The 21,143-nt window shown below is 35.4% G+C and overlaps 1 protein-coding gene across 2 annotated transcripts in view; it reads left to right on the forward strand.

The window, feature by feature from the left end:
* fign (fidgetin) overlaps window positions 1-19,731 on the forward strand; it is a 38,307-nt gene extending 18,576 nt beyond the window's left edge. For both annotated transcript variants that reach the window (XM_032568824.1, XM_032568825.1), the window contains one exon: window positions 12,717-19,731. In XM_032568824.1, the coding sequence (XP_032424715.1) occupies window positions 12,717-14,950 (2,234 nt within the window). In that variant the 3' untranslated portion in view covers window positions 14,951-19,731. The remainder of the gene's footprint in view (window positions 1-12,716) is intronic.
* The last annotated feature ends 1,412 nt before the right edge of the window (window positions 19,732-21,143 follow it).

Genomic DNA, 21,143 nt, shown 5'->3' on the forward strand with positions numbered 1-21,143 from the left:
TAACTTTATTACAGTGTAGCTGAGAGATTTCTATTTCATATTGACCTAAGATTGCTTCAGTTGTCTCATTTCACCTTTTGTCTGGCCTGTGTTGGAAAAGTGACCTTCTTTGAGACTTTGCAGTTGAAACCACAGAAAGCTTCACAACGTCTCTGACAGCGATTGCAGACAAGCAACCTATTTTTGCTCACTCGGGTATTTTCAATTAGGGTTTAGTTTGAATTTAGTTAGAATTTTATATTATGGAACACTGTTACTGAAGCAATAAATAACCTTGATTGCATTTAAATAAAATTAGCTATTGAAGGTCAGATGTGGAATCAATTTAGGAAATCACCTTAAAGGTCTCTGTGATGAGTTTCTGACATAAGGATATGAAGCTTAAATTTTCTTTTACAATGAGAAACTTGCTCCTTGTTGGTCATCAATAGATGCAAATACATGACATTGTTTGGAAGTATGGACTTGAAGAGGAAGCTAGACATTTTCCTTTCATTTCCAACAATGCGTCCATTATAGACTCACTAAAAGTCAGAGACTTAAGCAGTAACTTCAAAATATAACTACAAGATAACTACAAGTTGCCCTTTTTCTTAATACATAGGCAAGCTTGTGATTCTCATGGTATCATAGAATTATAAAAATTCTCAAAAATTAGTAGCAAGCAAGTTGTTTATATTTAAATCAGAATAGCAAATGTCATTAGTTAGAGAAGGATTATGGTTCATTTTGAGTGGCTCTTTTTCTTGTAAAAAAATGAGTTTCCCAATACTGTGAATTATGACATTTTTTATAATGTCACTGTGTTCTCTTAATCAGGTTATTACAGTTATAAAGTCTAATGGTTGGAATTAATCACAGTTGTAACCTGGTCCAGTGAACAGGATAATTTATGAATGTCCAGCGGGCCTGCTTGTGTGAAAATCACATGACTCTCTGTGCAGCTTTAAAATAAAAGTCAAGGAGTTGGGCTTGTTTTTCAATTCCTTTGGGCAGCTAAACTTTTGGGTTATAAAGATGTTAGTGAGTAGCTTTTGGTCAATGAGCCCTTGTAGTAGGGTTACAATCTGCCTCTCTTCTCTCTTGACGTGTGTAATCCCTCAAAAAGTGAAGTAACTATGCACACTGAGGCTTATAAAATTACAGCTTTTACTATGTTTGTGCTGTAAGGTTAAGCATGTTTTACCCAGTGATTGCATTAAATCGCTGTGTTCTTTTAGCTAACAAGCCATTTCAGTATTCCTAAGTATTATGCACTGCAATAACACTTTGAAGGCTGTCTCCAGGAGTTGACTTGGATTAAACCAGTGTTTACGTTCCACTGGACTGTGCTGGGTCCATTCTTTCAGTATGTGTGTAGATTTTGCTGAACTTAGAGCAGTAATGGAAGATGTTGCCTTTGGGGCCTTTTGGCCTGAAGAGTCATAGTTTAATGAGCTAAGCTGAGAAAAAGAAATGACGGCTCAACCTCACAATTTACTGAATTAGTGGGGAAAATGAGAAACAGAGCTCTTGGAAAGCCAGTGGAGTTTATTGCAGATTTGTTTAAAAAAAAATCAATGTGACATAAAATGGAGTATCAAAAATTTAACTCTGAATTTATTCAGGGACCCTTCTTAGAAAAATAATAATTTTAATGTCAAATTTATTGATAACACCATTACACTACTATTTGAAATGTATTATGTTTTGTTTTTTTGAACGTATTCTAGAAACAAATAAAATGATTTTTTGTAAATATTCAAGTTTTTAAATTTATATTGAAAAATATGAAATATAAAAATATCAAAACAAATGTTTATTTTATTATTATCATTTAAAATCTTTTCTGATTTTTATTCAGTTCAACGCCATCAAAATACAAGCTAATGGTTAATGTGTTCAGAAAACCAAATTATGGAGTTTATACATTTAATGCATTTCATTTTACAGTATTTGACCTGGTGATATAAGATCACTGGGAACAGTTGGCTAGTGTCTTTTTAAATGGTTTCTAAGCTTGAAGATTCAAGATTTTAGCAGCTTTGTAGTTGCAAAATTTGTTTTCCAAATTAATGAAGCAGTTTTATGTACAGATTATATAAAAAATACATTATCTTTTTCAATGTTTTTGTCTTCATTAACGTAAGTAAACAGCAGTAAAATATCAGCTTGTTTTATTGAATGTCTTATTACTATAAATGAAACACATCCCATAAGATTTGACAAGGTATTTTCAGAGGAGAAATTATGTGACAGGCAGCCTTGAGAAATGGCGCTGCAAAGATTTTAGAGGTCTAATGTCCTTAGACTCAAAACCACACACACATTGTAAGAAGAAAAAAACAAACATTTCTGTTAGTCACCTCTCAATTAAAACAGAAAACATTTAATATAAATGATACAGTAGCAGGAATGATTTAGAATTGTCAAATGCAAAATTCAGTTTCTGGAATCATAACAAGATAAACAATGCTAATTATGAAGATTTAAGCAGTTGCTATAGGACGTTTTATCCAAATCCCAGAGCCTCTTTAAGATACAGAAGGGACAGTATTATGTATTTTCCAGGCACAGTGCCATTTCATTGCACAATCAAGTAACTATGTTAACTTCAGTTGTTATAAAAATGCTATATTTATCAAATATGACTTAAAAGAAATTTGACTTTGTAATTTAACACCTTGAAATTGGGTATTTGTCTCCTTAAAAACTCCTGCTCTTTCTGAAACTTTACCTTCAGGAAATTATCACAACAACGGTCCTCATTTAAAATGTTTTTCACCTGAGTTACTGAGAAGTAGCTCATGCAGTGTGGTCAGGTGATGCACAGTTCCACCAGGTGCTTGCTAATTGCAACAGGCTAATCTGTAGGAGCTGTGAGTGGGGGAGTCGCGGGGAGGGTGTGGTTTGTGAGGCAGAAGTACGATAGCTTGGAAACTGCAGCTCAGAGGAGGAGCTGCATCTTGAAAGTGGTGCTAGGTGCACCCCGGCGTTTTGCACAGCTGAGTGGTTACCACAGGAGATTAAAGTATTTCTCAAACATGCATGAAAAAATTGAGGCAACCCTCCAGGTATATTTTTTGATGACAGAATAACATTGTGACATGATGTAAAGCTCAAAAAAGTTGATATTACATAATAGTGCCCCTTTAGTATTCTCCAACAAATAACTTGGTTTAGAGTTATTATAATGTTCTGACAACTCTTCACCTAAAATGTGTTTTGCTGTATCATTTCTTTCTAAACATATAACTGATTTGACACCTACAATCTTAAATCAACTCACATCTTGCTTCTGCTAACAATGTTTTCTTGTTGCGCAGTTTACTTTTGCATGAGGCCAATGTTAGCACAATTCCCCGTGTTTTGATATGATTGACTCATAGCGCAGTGTTCACCATAATTTAGGGCTGTTCTAGATAATTCTGTACAGAAAAAACAAAACTTTTATCCTTTTATAAGGAAAAGGCTTTTCTTTTGCTCCAAGCATTTTGTGCTAGCAAAAGGTTTCAAAGCTTAAATTCTAGGTAAAGGCATGTGGTTTAATACCATTTTGTAAGCCAAGCACAAGAAAATAGGCAAGAAAAATAGGCGTTGCTAAGAATTGGCTTCGGAAAGTTTTAGTTTCTGGTCCACGAGTGGGGAAAAAGGCTTTGCAGGTTTATGTAATCTGGCTGAATATTCTGATTCAACAACTTCATTCAAACAAATGATAACATTTGAACTAAAATATAATCCATCAATACATGTTTTTGCCTGTCCATTGTTGAAGAGTCACAGGCAAACTTGTGCCTATCTCTTGCTAGGAACAACCTGAACAGGACAATAGTGCATCACAGAGCAACAGTATGCAGTCAAAAACAAAATTGTGGTTGGTTAAAAAATTTAGGTTTTTTAAATTTTTTTCTTATAATGACATAATTTTCTAAAAATGACTACCTTGTTGTAGACTGAAATAGTAAAGAGCTTTAAACTGAAACAGATGTAACTTGGTACCAATGTTACAATAACTGTTAAAATGAGAGCTTGGCAGGTTTCTGTGTTATTCACATTGTGCAGCCCAGGACTTTTTGACCATAAAGTGTGTCTGACAATACATTAACAACAGTAAAGCTATTATTCACAGGGTAGCAGCAAGTACATAACAGAAAAAAGTGAAATCACTAAAAAGAATTAAATAAGATGATTTTTGAGAAAATACTGTTTTTTAGATTGTTCATACACATATGGACAATTTATCACAGAGGTATGACAAGAACAAAATAATTGCTCTCATTTCTGGTGAGAAATTACTTAAATCTATTTCCTCCTCCCCCCAAAGTAGGAAATTGACAAAAAGCTAATTGTCCCCTCTTATTTGGCTGGACTGAACACTGTAGATCCAAGCTTTGAGCTGTACCAAGAAAATAAAATGAAATATATTGTGTGAATACAAGCACAGGCCTATCACACTTAGAACATAAAAAATCTGTTAAACCCATAAGATGACCACTTTAATTAAATGAAGCTATCTGAAATACAAGGCCTTTGTGTACCTGAAGAAATATGACTGGAATGAATCTACAACCTGCAGAACCCATCCTCTTATGAGTTTGGTGCAATGATTTGGCTCTTTGCATACAGATATGTTTCCTACTATTTATTGACTTAGTCAAGTGAGTTAGTAAATAATAAACCCTTGCTAAAAGAAGAGATTCCTAGTGTACCTTTCTCTGGTTATTAACATTATTGGTGAACTTATGGGGGAGCACTCACTAACTTCAACTTCACATAACTCCTGCTACATCAATATGGTTGCTGTTGGTTAATTGAATTGATAAAAGCAAGGTATAAAATGTGTTTGAAGTTAAATTAATGTTTTTATAAAGCTTTAGGAATCATTTTAAGTAATGATTATATATTATGATTATAAGTAATGAGGCTGTGAATTCAGTAATAAATCTTCAGACTATACGGTGTATAAATTTAATTGTCTTGGCTTAGGAATATGTAGATTTGTGTAGAGAGGAAAAAGTGAGTTTGCTTCTCATAGAGCTAGTTTATTTTAAGAACCAAGACTTTGTCCAAATTGTGATCCAAGCTAGATTGATTTTAGATACTTTAAATTACAACTTTTGATGTGATGTTAAACTTTAAACAGGACTGGTGAGTCTGGAAGGGGTTTAATTCTACCATACTGATCATTCTACATTTTGCCCTATAACAAGTGGAAGAATCTGTTGACTTTGTGATTATGTATCTAACATAATCATCTTATGCATCTGTTTGCTTTCATGGGTGCAGCCAGCAGTGACATAGTCCATTGTGCAAGTCACTACGGCAGGCTGTCCTACAGAGTAAACAGAAATCTCGCTGAGGAAAATGACAAGTTTTTTTTGTTTGTTTTATTTTTGTCATCTATACAGCAGACTATTAAAAAAATGAAGGTTTTCATCTTTTATTAATTCAAATGTCTACAAACAGATGTGGGCAATAATTTAGATTGTGCCTAAGTAAAAAAAAAAAAAAAAAAAAAAAAAAAGGAATTTGATGCTTGTTTCCACGCTTAGACATTGACCTCATGGCCTGCATTGGTGCCAGCTGTCATTCATCTTTTTAAATCTTCTTTTTAACTAAAGGTTTTTCCATATATTGCAGATGGCTTATTTCAATTAAACTCAGTTTATTTTTGTAATACCAAGTTATAGAACTTATCATCTAAAGATACTTTTCAAAAGAAAAGGTCAGTTCAAGCGGGATCCTTCAAATATATTCCAAGTACATAACATCCATTCAAAATATATCATAATTATCAAACAATGCAGTCTAGTTGATTTTATTATTCAAACTGGTTAAAATGTTTTCTATCTAAGAACATCTATCAGATTAGTCTTTTATGCAATAAATATTAAATTCTAAGGAGCAGCACTAGAAATACCTTAAATACAAGTCCATCTGAAAAATAGACTATTTAAAATGCTAAAATGTTTTTGGGAGTGAGTGGTTTCATCGCTGTAAAATACTCATAAATGCCATTATAAATGTGTCATTTATAAAATCTTAAAAATGTGTACTTTGTATTCATTCTTCAAATTAACTTTAAACAATCTGGTTCTAATTTTAAACCAGATTGCATAAGGGATTAATATCTTAAATCACTTTTACCTAAATCAGATAAAATAAATATATTGTAAAAGTTCAAGACATTAGAATATCCTACATTTACATCCAGGTTGATCTCGTCATTAAATCCCCTAGAAATATATACAAAAATATAGTATTTGACTCTAGATCATTCAATAAATTAATAATGCTTTATCAAATTTTAATAATCATTAACTATTAATTACAGGAATTTTCAATCCATTAGTCATTTTAAAACACATTTTTGATTTTCACTGAAAATCACTCAAGTTTTTTTAAATTCCTTTAGAACAGCTGATTTTAATTACTAGCTATAGCTAGTGTGACTCTGTTGCTACAGATTTCTGCGTTTGTCATTGTGATTGCAAACAAAAGCTCTCGTCACTGAAAGATGTTTGCTCAACTTAGTACCTAGAATCCCAAAAAGCATTCTTTTACAGTCATTTTCCACCTTTGATGAGAATATCATCTGCTTGGATCAGTGGAGTGTAAAGTCTAAAGAACCCATGGCAGCAGTAATTTGCTGCCATGGGTGGCCAAGCTGTGAAATGTGTGGACAGTAGCCCTAGAAAAGACAGTAACAGAGGAAGACGTGTCTTTTCTAAATGAGGGGTTAAATGGCACCCTGCTATCCAAAGAAGAGAATTACTGCCACACGGAGACCTAAATTGAGTTTAAATTGTCTTAACTTGATATGTAAGATGAATGACTGTCCGTAGCTGTGCCGATTACCATTTCACATTGCATTAGTGTTTCGTCCCATCACTACTCTGACTATCTCTAGTGAATGTGAATGTAAGCATGAGAGTGTTTTTATTTATAAACATAATTGCTGGCTGTCAGCTATATTTGTGTGCTTGTCAAGTAAAAAGCTCTGTCTATGCAGAATAAAAGTAAACATCTCCATAATTAAGTTTATATCCAGTGATAAAAATCCTTGAATTGTAATGATCAGTAACGATGAATAATTTTTAGCATCGACTATTGTTGGTGTGAAGCATTGAGATTGTGTTGCTTAATTATGACATCCTACATGGTTTAGTGCACCAGTCTGCTTCAGCTTTGCAAAAACACTTTCAGTGTGTAATCACGCTCAAGTCTGACTTTAAAGAGCTCATTACAGTGAGTTTTCTAAAGAGCAGCTTATTAAACACAGTTACCTAATAAGCATCTTTGGTGGTGCAAATTGGTAAAAATGGTAATGAGTCTGATTAGGCTGCGTTTCAATTACGACAGCTTTTACTTCCCCCACCACGATCCTCAACCCACCCACTCTACTCTCCCCTCCACCCCCTCCCGAGCAACAGAACGAAAGGAAGGTCCAGCTCTTTATGCTTGGGAACCTCCTGGAAGGCATTTCGTTTCCATTCTGCTTCTCTCTTCCTCACCCGATTGCTCGTACACACAAGCTGTGCACACATGCACAGAAAGGGGAAAAGAAAACCACTCTGCCACCTCTGTGCTTCCTTTCAGCAGCACTGTAATGAATAGAGAATTGTGCAAGCGGTGGGCCAATTTACGCACTAGGAAATTGGATGGACAGAGTGGAGGCCCCAGCCTTGTTTGCTTAAAAACGGCCTATAGGGCTTACCAAATTAATAGTTACCAAAAAGGTCAGCGTCCCTGTTTCATCGACAACGATCACTCAACCAGAAATTAAACAGCACGGCACCAAATGACACCATTACCACTTGCCAGATGCCTTCCAACAATGCTTGCTTTTCTTTTTGTTGAGGAGGGGGACATTTAAGTGCGGTAATTAATACATAACACTTTGGTCATAGAGATGAGTATAACGATGAGATATTAAAGTGTACAATCATTATTTTCAAATCTCCTAAAATTTTCTGTCATTCTCCTCCTACAGTTTAGTCTTTTTATTGAGATATCAGGAAGAGTGGTGGAGAGTTCCGAATTTTCTCTAATCCATTTCTTACAAAAAAGCAAGTTCATCACTTTATAAATATTTCCAGTTGCAAATTACCCCACTGGAAAATATTTTTAAATTATAGTTTTAAAAATGTGGAGGGAGAAGTTCAAAATATTAGGAAACATTCAGTATGTGACAATGATGGCAAATGTTGCCATGATGATAACCCTTCCAATAAATAAGTAAATAATTTAAGATAGAGTTTAAATATCATATTGCTTTGGGTTATTGTGGATCTCAGTTAGTCGGTTATTTACACAATGGAATAAATTAATAAATTCATTCCTTCCAAACCAAACATAGTTTATCAGGAAAGTTCTATCTGTATCAGGCTACAATTACTGTTTTGTCAGTAAAACAACTTTTTTCCATGTCAGCACATCCTCATATTGAATTTATCAGTATTTCTACCCTCTAGACATTTTCTGCAGCACTATACAGCAAGCATCACCAACTACTTTGGCACCTATAAAACTTATGCAAGCCTTCTACAAACAACCTTTGTGTTGAGCAGCTGACTGGATGGTCAACTACCAGAGCAGATAGTCCTACTAATTAACTGGTTTATATCAGTTTGGTAGACTTACAGTGTTTCATTATAAAATGAAGAGTGGAAATATTCCATGTAATAGCCAGGTTTACATTTTTTTTATTCTTTACACTTCTTTAAGCATATGTATAAAATAAAAATAGTGAATAACTCGTATAAATAGGTATCAGAACTGTAATAATCAATGTGTCAATATTTTAGAAGAAGCAGGAATAATTGTTTGTTTTCCTTATAATTAAAATGAAGTCTTTTAACACATTTCAGTTAAAAGTATTTGTACATATACTGAGATTCCCTGAAGTTGTGTTCAATCTTACTCAGTGTTATCATAGAATGAGAATCTCATACCAGCTCATACCAGTAATGAGAAGTCTGTATGCCTTTCAGAAATGTGTGGTTCTTAATTAGATTTCACATAAAGTAGAAGACAGTTTATTTGACTTTGGCACCTACAAAACATTACCAAAATTGGAAAAAAAAACAACTTTTGCAAGATAGGCTTCTCAGAATTTAAATACACCCAAGAATTGACTAATTCAAAACAGAAAAACAAAGACCCTTTTTTTGGCAGATCAGTGGAACTTGAGCTCGTGTCCTAAGGCATTGAGAACATTCCTCTTGTTGAACGGTCTCTAATTATACTATTTGAGAACAACAAAGAAAAATGTAGATGCTTTTCCCTCCTTTTGAGGCACAGGTAGAATGAAGGGCAACATTTTACTCTAGTATCCAAAGCACCAGATTGTTGTGTGTGTCGGTATACTTTTCAGCATATGGAGTATTTATGTGTAATTTTTTGTGGGAAAATTCTTTTAGAGTTTATATCATCTGGTTTGATGGAAAATATGTATAAGGTAATATACAGTTTGTGCTTTCCATGCAGCATATCTTATTTGAGAATAAATTTTTCCTCAATGTGTAATACTGCAAAGAAATAAAATGTGTGCACTACGAGTGCGTGCAGTATTTACAAAATGTCAGTAATATTTTGCATTAAGTGGGTTACTTTGATTAGTATCTTTTTTAAGCTGACAAAGTGCAAATCTGTTTTCAGCTGCAAGCTCTATTTTGACTGTCTTGGATTTTCTCCGTTTTATATAAAACACCTGATGTTCAGTGAGCTCAAGTACACTTTGTGAGTAGCTCCTCTTTGATTTGTCCAAAGTGGCAAATTGTTCAGAGAGGATTTGCAGTAATAGAAGAATCTCTCTCGGTGTGAGCTGTGTGCAATTTTGCTATTGACAAAATGGGCCTCGAGTGTTAAGGAACTCAACTGAATGATTTTTACAAAATCCATTATCCCGCTACTCTCGCTGCAGTGTCACCACCGCTTTAGATTCTTGGCAGACAATACAGCACTCATTGCTGTTTCCTCAATTCTGCATTAATTGGAAGATTGTTTTTTTTGTTGTTTTTTTTATTATTATTTTATAAGAAAAAAACTAATATTAAATTAATCAGATTTACCTTAGACATAGTTCAATTTAAAATAAATATTTCTAAAAGATACTAATTAAAAGGAGAAGTAGAGTTTCACCAATCAATCAACCAGACACTTAACTTTGCTTGTTTTATTCGGGATTGGCTCTAACAATAAAAAACTTTTTTTGGGTTGTTTAGATCAGCCAAAAGTGAAAACTTCTCTTTTTTCCAAGAAAAATCTTAACAAGGTAACTGGTATATAGCAATAAGCATTATTTTGTGCATTCATTTTTTTTCTCTCTTTTGTGTGTTATGTTCTTCAGAATAAAAAATAAGAATCCATCAAAATTGGAATCAGCCGATTATCTCTCCAAGAAAACTAGAAATCAATATCTGCCAGGAAATCCTAATTGGACCCCTCCTGGCCCCTCTAAGAGACAAGGGTGTACAGAAAATGGATGGATGGATGGATGAAATCCTAATTGGTGCATATCCAACTGTTAGTTTATGTTTAATAAAAATGCATAAATTTGTTACAAATGCATTTATAATATGAATCTTTTTGTTTTACCGATTATGATATTTTCTTAATAATTCCATTCAGTTGCAATCCATTAGGATTTTTTTTTTTTTTTTTTGTAATTTGATCACCTTATTTTTCCCCACAAGCTTATTGCCTCAGGCTTATTTCCCTTCAGTCATTAGCTTGGATGGTTGACAACCATGTGAGCCACAGCACAGATCTCTTTGACTAAAAACCTTGTAAATTAACACAATTAGTGCAGCATCATCCTGTTAATTAGCTGCTGGTGTCTAGTGTGGCTGGTTGGCAAATGGCTGGGAGGAAATCAGAAGGGAATTCACAGACAAACCATGCGTTTGTAATCTGCCTCTGGACACTAGCTGTTTTTTCAGTTTGAATCCTCTGATATCTGCTTAACCCGCTGAAGTATAAAGTATAGCGTCATGGTGTCAACAGAACAAAGAGAGGGACATGTTTGGATCATTCTCTCTCATGTGTCTGCGTATCTCACTCAGCTTAATGCTGATGAAAAATGCACAAGACTCCGTTCACTATTTCAAATTGTTTTGAGAATTAATCTCCCACAAACTATGTTCTGAGAGAATCTTTCCCCATCATCCCAGAATAAAGAAGCACAGCTAGAATGAATTTTTTATTATTATTTGCAGATCGACTTAAGGATTTAACTTCATTACTTCTCTCATTCAATCCCTTTTAGGCCTCATATAGAGGCTGAGTGAAGCTGCGGAGAAAAAGACAAGTGAAGCTTGTTTTTTTTCCCTCTCCACTCTGTCGGGTGGGAAGCAGTAGGCAGACTCGATGTGGATGTAATTCATGCTGGGCTGAGGGCTTTGTGTGATGAAAGCAACAGAGCGCTGCCAAGGAAGATTGCTTTGCTGCTCTCCTCCAAGCAGATTTGAAACTGTCTCAGAATGCCTCAGATGAGAGTTGGATTATAGACTGACCTGCAATGTCTGTGTCATTCTGCTCTGCATTGGATAGATTATTCCATGGTAACCAGGTGTTGGCTCCAATATCCTTATGCTGACCATCCAGTTAGTTTTGTATGTTTGTCTGTAGATTTAAAATTAATGCACTCCAGCAGCTCTTAGTGTTTTAATCTCCACAACTTGGGAAAAATAAAATATATTTCTTTTTTTTATTATTATTTTCTTATTGTTAAATAGGCTTGGGAGTAGAACCACGCTCTACCCTCCTAAACATGTTGCTGTGTATTGCGGGTCAAGTTGTGTAAAGAAGGCTACAATTTTCCCTTGCTTACCTAAAACAACTAGTTTGGCTGTTTGCAATAATTGTTCATCTCAAAAAGCAAAAACTATGGCTGGCATGCTAAAAGCAACTACAAACTATAAGAACAATTCTACTGCACATAGGCTACTAATTATCAACCTACTGTTTTTTTTTCCTTTTAAATATAAAACAGTTTAATAAAATTGTTCATTAAGTACAATACAAAACAAATGAGACCAATATTATCAATACACATTTCAATTTTTAATTATACTCATACAACCAAGCAGCATGTTTTGGTTAGGGTATGAAATATACATTTCTCAAAAGATAATAAAACTATGTCAAATGTGTATTGTTTTCTATATAATTAGCCATTTATTTTGAAAATGACACATTGAGAATTATTCATACTCTTCATAATCAATTGAAAAACCTTTACTTGCATTACAAGTCAGTTATTTATTTTTACCAAATTCAAGATTACTCCTGCTGGGAGTATTAATACTCTGCATCTTCCAACAACACAATAATTGGAAAGATTCAGACATCAGCACTTGGCATAGTTAACCATACACTGGAAAGGAAAGGCCAGCATACAGTTAGAAATCCTGGTTTCAGAAAAAAAAAAAAAATTAACAGCAGCCTGTAATTTTTCCCAGGGCTGTATTAGGTAAATTCATCAAAATCAAAGTAACAATTGTTAAATATAGATACATGCATCAGTTGGTATAAGAGATATTTTTTTCTGTTTCATGTTAATTAGATGATCTCTAGATTTCCATTTTATAGTTTTGCTTAAATACCAAAATATTATAAATTGTGGTATTTCTGCTCAAAGTTATCATACTGTGAGAATCTCATACCCACTCATGCCCATTGTGAAAAAAATAATGCTTACTTTGACATATTTCTTCCTTATGCATACTGTCTAGGTCTAAAGATGCAGTGGACCCCGGAGCACACACAATGGGCAGAACAACACTTTGACATCTCATCCACTACCCGCTCCCCAGCACACAAAGTGGAGGCCTATCGGGGGCACTTACAGCGAACATACCAGTATGCGTGGGCAAACGATGACATCTCTGCACTGACTGCCTCCAATCTGCTCAAGAAATATGCAGAGAAGTACTCTGGGATCCTAGAGGGCCCAAATGAAAGAGCCCTGCTGTGTGCCTACTCCGATAGCTCCAGTGGACTCGTGAATGGACGAAAGTCGGAGAATGAGTCCTGGCAGGAGGGGATTTACCCAATGAACTGTGCTCCAGATGTTATATCTGTGAGCAAAGCTGGAATGACAGCTGCCCTCCCCCCTACAGACCTGTCTGCGAGCATAGGAAGCTCCCCAGGGGTGGCAAGCAGCTTGTCTGAGCCTGGCTACTCAAGTAGTAACTGTGGGAGTCATCCAGCCACCACTCTTCACTCGGGCCTCCCCTCTCAGGAATATACTGCCAGTTACAATGGCTCTTACCTGCATTCCAGCTATAGCAGCCAGAGCACCCCCGCCCTCCCTTCCCCTCACCCCTCTCCTCTCCAGAGTGCCGGCCTTCTACAACCCCCACCACCTCCACCTGCTTTAGTGCCAAGCTACAATGCTGGGTCTCCCAACCTTCCCAACTACAGTTATCCTCCAACAGGGTATGCTTCACAGACTGCTGTGGGTCCTAGTTATAGCCCTGGGGGAGCACCACCACCACCTTCTGCTTATCTACCATCTGGCATTGCAGCTCCCACTCCAATACCTCCCTCCACTTTGCCTGGATACACCTACCAGTCTCATAATCACACACCAATCACACCTACACCTTTGAATGGCAGCTCGTCCAACTCATTAAAACGAAAAGCTTTTTACATGAGCGGACATGGAGATGTGGACTCTAGCTATGGTAATTTCAACTACAACCAACAACGCTCCTCACAGAGCCCTATGTACAGAGTAGCAGACAGCAGTGTCTCAGACTCAAACAGGGGCACTGGCTTTGAAAGAAACACAGAGCCATCATCTTTAGCTTTTAAGCCAACCAAACAGCAACTGGCCTCTGATCAACAAAGAAAATTTAATGTGCACTCTGGCAGAGCGCTAACTCCTCCATCTTACGGATCAACCAAAAACTCTGCAGGAGACCTAAGAACTGGCGAGCCCTACAGCAAGTTTGGGTCTCCAATCATGAGCGAGCAAACTGATGAGCACAGACAGCACCTCTCCCACTCCCTTCCAGGGCCTGATTTAGGAACGGCTACCTCGTCCATCCATGCTGCAGAGGAACAATTAAAGAACAGTGATTCCAACCTGGTGGAAATGGTCAACACGGAAATCCTCCAACAGGGCTCTCCGGTAGACTGGACTGACATTGCAGGTCTGGATATGGCCAAATCAACTATTAAAGAGGAGATACTGTGGCCTATTTTGAGACCTGACATGTTTAGCGGACTTTCCACATTACCTCGGAGTCTGCTATTGTTTGGACCTCAGGGAACTGGTAAATCGCTACTGGCGCGCTGCATGGCCAGCCAGCTGGGGGCCGCTTTTTTGCGGCTGAGTGGTTCAGCACTGGTGACCAAGTGGCTTGGAGAAGGAGGCAAGATTATCCAAGCTTCTTTCCTTGTAGCACGCTGTCGCCAACCAGCAGTAGTCCTAATCAGCGATGTGGATCTGCTGTTGTCTGGCCAGCTTACCGAGGAGAGCCCTGTAAATTACCTCAAGGCTGAGCTCCTCATCCAGCTCGATGGTATTCTGACCTCTGCAGAGGACCATGTTCTTGTGGTCTGCTCCACCAGTAAGCCAGAAGAGATACCCGAGACCTTACGGAGGTACTTTACTAAGCGTTTGCTCATCCCATTGCCTGATGGAACCGCACGCCATCAGATAATCAGCCAACTTCTCTCGCAGCACAACTATTGTCTCAGTGACAAAGAAATTTCATTATTGGTTCAGAGGACAGAGGGTTTTTCTGGACTGGATGTAGTCCAGCTGTGTCAAGAGGCTGTTGTTGGCTCTCTCCATGGCATTCCTGGGGCTGACCTTCCCAGCATCCATCCCAGTCAGATGAGACCAGTCACGTACCAAGACTTTGAAAATGTATTTTGCAAATTCCAGCCTAGCATATCACAAAAAGAGCTTGATGTGTACACTGAGTGGAATAAAATGTTTGGCTGTAGTCAGTGAATGGAGCCAATCAAACACAGTTTCCTTAAAATATGCTAAGTAAAAGCAGTGTTTGGTTCTCTTTAAACAATAAGAAAACAGTGGTGATATCAGCATTTTATCTAGAGTTATGGAAGCAATCTGGACATCACACAGTGTTATGTGCTTATTAAAGTAAATTTAAAAGGATGTCCCACTTTTTTGTATATAAATATACAAATATATATAGATATAATGCTGATTTTGAGATTTTGTTGCTATCAAGTGCCTGAGATGGTGCTGTTTAAGTTTCCTTTTGCCTCACAATCTTCATTGGTGGTGTGCTTATATAAAAGAGCTTTACAATGTGAAACAAACCTTTGTTTTTTACTGCAAAAGTGTTGTTCAGCTTTGTCTGTTTTGTGCTCTCCGTGAACTGTTGTGGTTAATATCAGCTGAGTTAAATTGATTGGCGGAATTTTCCCTGAGTATCATTACCTTGCACAGGTTTTATGTGTGCATGTAATTTATTTAATATCAAAATGGACATGCACATATCTTTAAAATTTTATTTGCATTAAAGACTTAAATTTGGTTTCAGTAGCCTTTCCTTGGTAGGTTTGAGGATAAATTGTTAAATGTGATTTCAGTTTAAATGAATGGCCTCTAGAACCTTTAGCATTTGTGATAAAGATGTGTTAAAAGCTTTAAAATTAATATTTTTTTTTTTATTGCAGGAGGTTGAAATGACAATGAAATATTTTTGCAGATCCCATACAATATTTTGAGTACATTTATTTAATGATAAGAAATAATAGTGTTAAAACACCACTGCTCTTGATGCCCTTTCTTATATCTTATATTACTTTTTAAGCCAAATTTGCCAACAGGAGAGCACTATGATTCCTGCTGTTCCATTGTCCTGGGCCACTCTTCTCTGTAGTACTGTGAAAAATCTGGCAGAGTCAATCAAATGTTCATTTAAGGTGTTTAGTATTTAACTAAGTTACCCCTAACATGGATCCAAAGCATCGCAGGCTCTCCAAACGCCACAGTTGGCTTGTGGTGCTTCCCCACATATTCATCCTTTACTTTACGCCAGGTCTACCTAAGAGTTTGTTGCTCAGTTTTTGTTTCACCGGGTCTCAGCTTGCACTGTCAGTTTAAAGTCCCGGTAGCACATGGGTTCCCTTGCGTCTTCACCCAGGTTTGTTTGTCAAAGATCTGGATTTGTTTCGTCAATGGTCGGGAGGTATATGTAGGCACGATTAGATCTATAGCTTTTTATTGTAGCCATGTTTTTATTTCTGAACTCTTAACTTGTCTTTCACATTTTGAGGATTGGATTAGAAGAATGGGCCCCTTTATTACACCCTATTAATATCCCATAAAAAATGAAACTCATTCATTTCTAATTAAAGATTCCTAAACACTTTGATTACAACAGCTGCTTATATTTAAGTAATTATTAGGGATCCCACTCACTATAAGGGTTGGGACTTTATTAAAAACAAAAATTTCTTAAAAAGTGACTGACGAAATAAATTTACTCAAATTAACAATTGGATTTTTCTACATTTTGCAATGTCTGATTATGCAATTACATAACAAGATGTATTTATTTTAAGGCTTTTTGCACATCTTCAAGTTTGAAGGTTGTTAGTTGTGACATTCCTAAAAATATTTCTACAGGTATTTACTAAGAGTAATTCACACAGAAAGATTTTACCATATTTTCTGTTTTCTATTTGAAAACTCAGGAATGTGTTAGTAATATGTACTACTCAAGCTTGTATTAAAACACTACATGAGATAAACATTTGCCTCACACTTAAAATTGCATCATTAAAATACAAAAGGTTTTTTGATAGCGCAAGAATCTCAAGACCAGGAGGTTCCTGCAGTGAATGTATGAGGGGATAATTATGGTTTATTTGCAAACCTTAAAAATCTATTTGTTTAGGATTCTCAGCTTTTATTTATTTTTTAAATAGAATTTGGTACTGCAATTACGGGTTTGCCTTTGAAAATAACAGCCCCATTGTGTGGGTGAAATTGTAGCCTTGAGCTAATACATTTTTGAATTATTTTTTTTCTTATTTCCTGCCGGCTGCAAGTCAGAAACCTTCATTTACAACAGATACAATGATCCCGTTATTTAAATCCCAGCTTTGAGATTAAAGTGTTCAGCTTGTGCCGAGAGAAATTTAAAAGTGCAGACAAACATCTCGAGGTTGCGCAAGACAGCTGATCCAAGCTATGTTTCCCCCTCCTGTTGCCGTTTTATCGTTCATGGAAACGCAAGGATTATGTACAGTGTAAGTTGCTTTGTACCTTGTTATGTTTATCTCTGAAAGACAAATTCACAGTGACATCAAAATGTCACAACTTGCCCATCTTGTTTCATGATGATACCCAGCTAAACACTAAAAGTATTTTTTGTGTAAAATCTATATGCTTTACATTTTGATAGGTTGTTTTTTTAGTGACACACTTTGCCTTAGGACAATTTGGTTTTATCTTATTTTCAGTGCCTGGCGTTGTTGCTGCACATTGAACCCTGAACCTGCAAAGTCAGAAGGAGATGTTACAGAAACCCTAGCGATTCTGTGTTCATACTTTCTGTCTTAAAGTCTTTCAATAAGAAGTTTACACAAGTGATTATACACTTTTCTTTATCTCAAATTCATTAATTTAGTCGCATTCCTTATATTCTAATCTCACATAGTTTTAGTACAAAATACCACTTATTTTTTCTCCCATATTTCAAACTGTTGCTGTATTATTAAACTGTTTGCTGCCAATAATGGCTAAATTTCCATAGTACATTTCCAACAATATATGAGTCAGTCTGAAAGCTTAATTGGCAAGTAAAAGCATTGAATGTATTATAATGTGAGCAAAACACTCACACTGAAACATGCCAGAGGAGAAGAAGAGAGCACTGTCTGGGTATTTGTATAGAAACTGCAGAGACACTGACAGACTTTTTTTCTTGTAAGAACGTATCTTAATACAATATTTCTTGATGTTTTACCGTATTTCAATTTTCTATCAAATATGAAGCATTTTCTCATTGAAACATGGCTGGAACCAATAACTTCTCAAGGTCCGGACTTTTAAAGAATTTCCACGACAATAGCACAGTTTGAGAAAGTTATTCCTTAGTCCAGAGTGATACTTGACTTTACTTTTACATTATGTTGAATGCTTTATCTGTACTCCCAGTTACAATATCTTTGCTGCATTATCTTTAAAACTGCACAACTTTTAGTCATTTGTAAAATGATTATTATAAGTCTGTATATGAAGAGACAAATGTGTGTGAATTGAATGCTTCTTTGAGGGTGTGGGTCATGTATTTGAGTCCTGATTACTGCTGAGTCGCATTTTTTTAGCTAAGAATCACATTGCAAAATTTTCACAAATAAATACTCTCTTGATTTGTGTCATGAAGAGTCACATGTTAAAATTGTTTCAGAAATCATGTAGACACATAGTCATCCTGAAACATTCAGATGGCAATGGTTCCAGTTAGATGATGAACATTAGTTTATCACTTATTGTTTTATTTTTAAGCTGGAATGAAAGTAAAATCCTTTATTTTCTTCTGTTTGCCTCCTCATCAGCTTGCACCCTCATTGCCATTTCATCCCATTTTGTACCACTAAAAATACTACTATATTCTGTACCCATGCACTAAACCATGGTGATGATTTATTTGTGATTGCATCTTTGTGTTTTCATGAACTATGAAGATAAATCATCATAACACTGAATACACCTGAATCTTGCATAGAATTAAAATTCAATTATGTTTTATCTGAAGATGTTTTATGTTCTATTCACAATCATCACCATTTGAGCAGGTTGACTCTTATTAAACCTGATGGAATGCAACTCTAGATTAAACTACAATAACTCTTTGAAACCCCCTGTTGGTAAATATTACTTATTGAATTTATATGTTCACTTTTTCTTGCAATAGGCCACACAGATTATATCCATATGGTAACTCTACAGTACTGTAGTATGAATGCAAATATTTCTAATTGGTTTTGTTTAAAACAGCTTAACGTTGTAGCTTTTAAACAGCATTACCTAAATAAGATTTGTAGTGGTCACAAACTGACCCGTGATCATTACGAACAGTCCAGTAGTAAAAAGGTCAATTTATCCCAAAATTTGCCAGCGCTTGAAAATGTAAAGAAGAAAATTGACCAGAACCTATATGACATTTTTTAAAATAATTTATGAATCAGTGTTCTTGAATTCTCAGTGTTACCTTTGTGTATTTACAAAAAAATGCTAAAATTTTCAGCAATGTCTATCAATAGCGGAAACTTGTGACGGTTATTAAAAACATAACTCTCTATGTCAATCAACAGTTTACAGCTTTGTATTTGAGCACAAACTGAAAAGCATGAATGGCACAAAAGTCAGAAAATGTCTGAAAATACAAACTTCCAACTATAGTGGGTTAGGTTATTATTTCATTTAAAATTGGACATTAAACCATGAGTTGGATGAACAAGCACACATCTTACTGGTTCAAGAGCTCAGTGGTGAATCAGAGATGTGTGGTAAAATATATCAATCACCGGTGATATCATAGATATTAAAAGATCTGGTCCCATCCAGTAAAAACCAGAAGTTTACATACACTGAATAAAAAAGATACAACCTATTTTCACTGTCTGACATTAAATCAAACTTAACTTTTCTTTGGGTACATGGGGTTATCAAAAATAATTACAAATTTTCTGTCAGAATAATGAGAGTGAGAAATAAATGTTTTAAAGATATTTTCTTAACTTTTTCTTTTAATTCCTAAGATTACAAACAGGGGTGTGAAAAAGTGTTTGGCCCCTTCCTGCGTTTCTTTTTTTTTTTTTTTGCATGTTTGAAGTGTTTCAGAACATCAAACCAAATTAAGTATCAGTCAAGAACAACACAAGTAAACACAAAAGACAGTCTTTAAATGAAGTTCTTTATTATTATGGGAAGAAAATATTTCACACATGGCCATGTAGCTTTAGAATATTTTTCTCCCTTATTAATAAACATCATTCATCATTTAAAAAACTGCATTTTGTGTTTACTTGTGTTGATTAATATCTAAATTGGTTTGATGTTCTGAAACATGCGAGTGTGACAAGCATGCAAAAAATGGAAATCAGGAAGGGGGAATTCCCCCACTCATGTACTTCACACCCAGAGTGGCAAAAAGTTTATTTCCTCTTTGAATGATCTTTCAGTCTAGAAAGATATTTTACAGATATTGCAAAGTTGCACAATTATCTTATAAACCACTTTATTTGAAAAATAAGCTGTCTTCTTTAATATTTTGGCATCTAACAAATAGAAATGTTTGGTGATCCTAAATTATCCAAAAGAGCAAAAGTTTAGTTTGATTAAATGCCAAACAGTGGTTAAAAAGGGTTGTGTGTCTCCCTCTACGGCATCTGGTTTAATTTCCATTAATGTGCTTTGTGTTTTTCTTATGCCTAATGTTGCATTTGCATGAAATTAAATATAATAGCAACCTGACAATAGGACTGTGTTTTTGCAAAAAAACATTTCAAAATGTGTGGTATATATTTCACATGTTTTTTATCTTTAAAAATTTAGAAAACTAGGTACATTACATTATGGAGTGCTGTAAAATGAAAGGACCTGTGATCACAGATGGCTCTTGAGCAGGGCCTTTGATAAGCACATCAAGTTTCCAAGCGATACAGACTCGGTGACTTAAAATCACTTTCTTTCAGTATTTCTGTAATTAATGTTGAGAATTGCTTCTAATGTATTTCCCATCCTAGTTTTATAGTTGTGCATCCTTTAAAACCATTTCTACCTCATTGCTGCATATTGTACTTGTAGTACTTATGTTGTTTCATTTTGAATGTCATGCATTTGTGAATTAAAAACTGTAAAAAAAAAAAAAAAAACAAAGAAAAGATTGCCCTTGAATCTGAGCAGTCTACCTCAAAAAGACTGTCTTTACACTGTCAAGTACAAGTCACAGAGGGAAAAAAAAGAAGAAAAAACTGCACCTTTAAGACAAAGATGAACCTTACCTGCACATTCTGACATATACAGTTTATCTATGATAACACTTTCTCATTGAGGTGTTGTTGTCAGTATTTTCTGCGAGTTTTTTCAGCGCAAACTCTGTTCCTAAAAAAAAAAAATAAAATAAAATAAAATTGAGTTGCTTCAATTCTCTGTGGAC

The sequence above is a fragment of the Xiphophorus hellerii genome, chromosome 7 (genome assembly GCF_003331165.1).
Source record: "Xiphophorus hellerii strain 12219 chromosome 7, Xiphophorus_hellerii-4.1, whole genome shotgun sequence".
Lineage (NCBI taxonomy): Eukaryota > Metazoa > Chordata > Actinopteri > Cyprinodontiformes > Poeciliidae > Xiphophorus > Xiphophorus hellerii.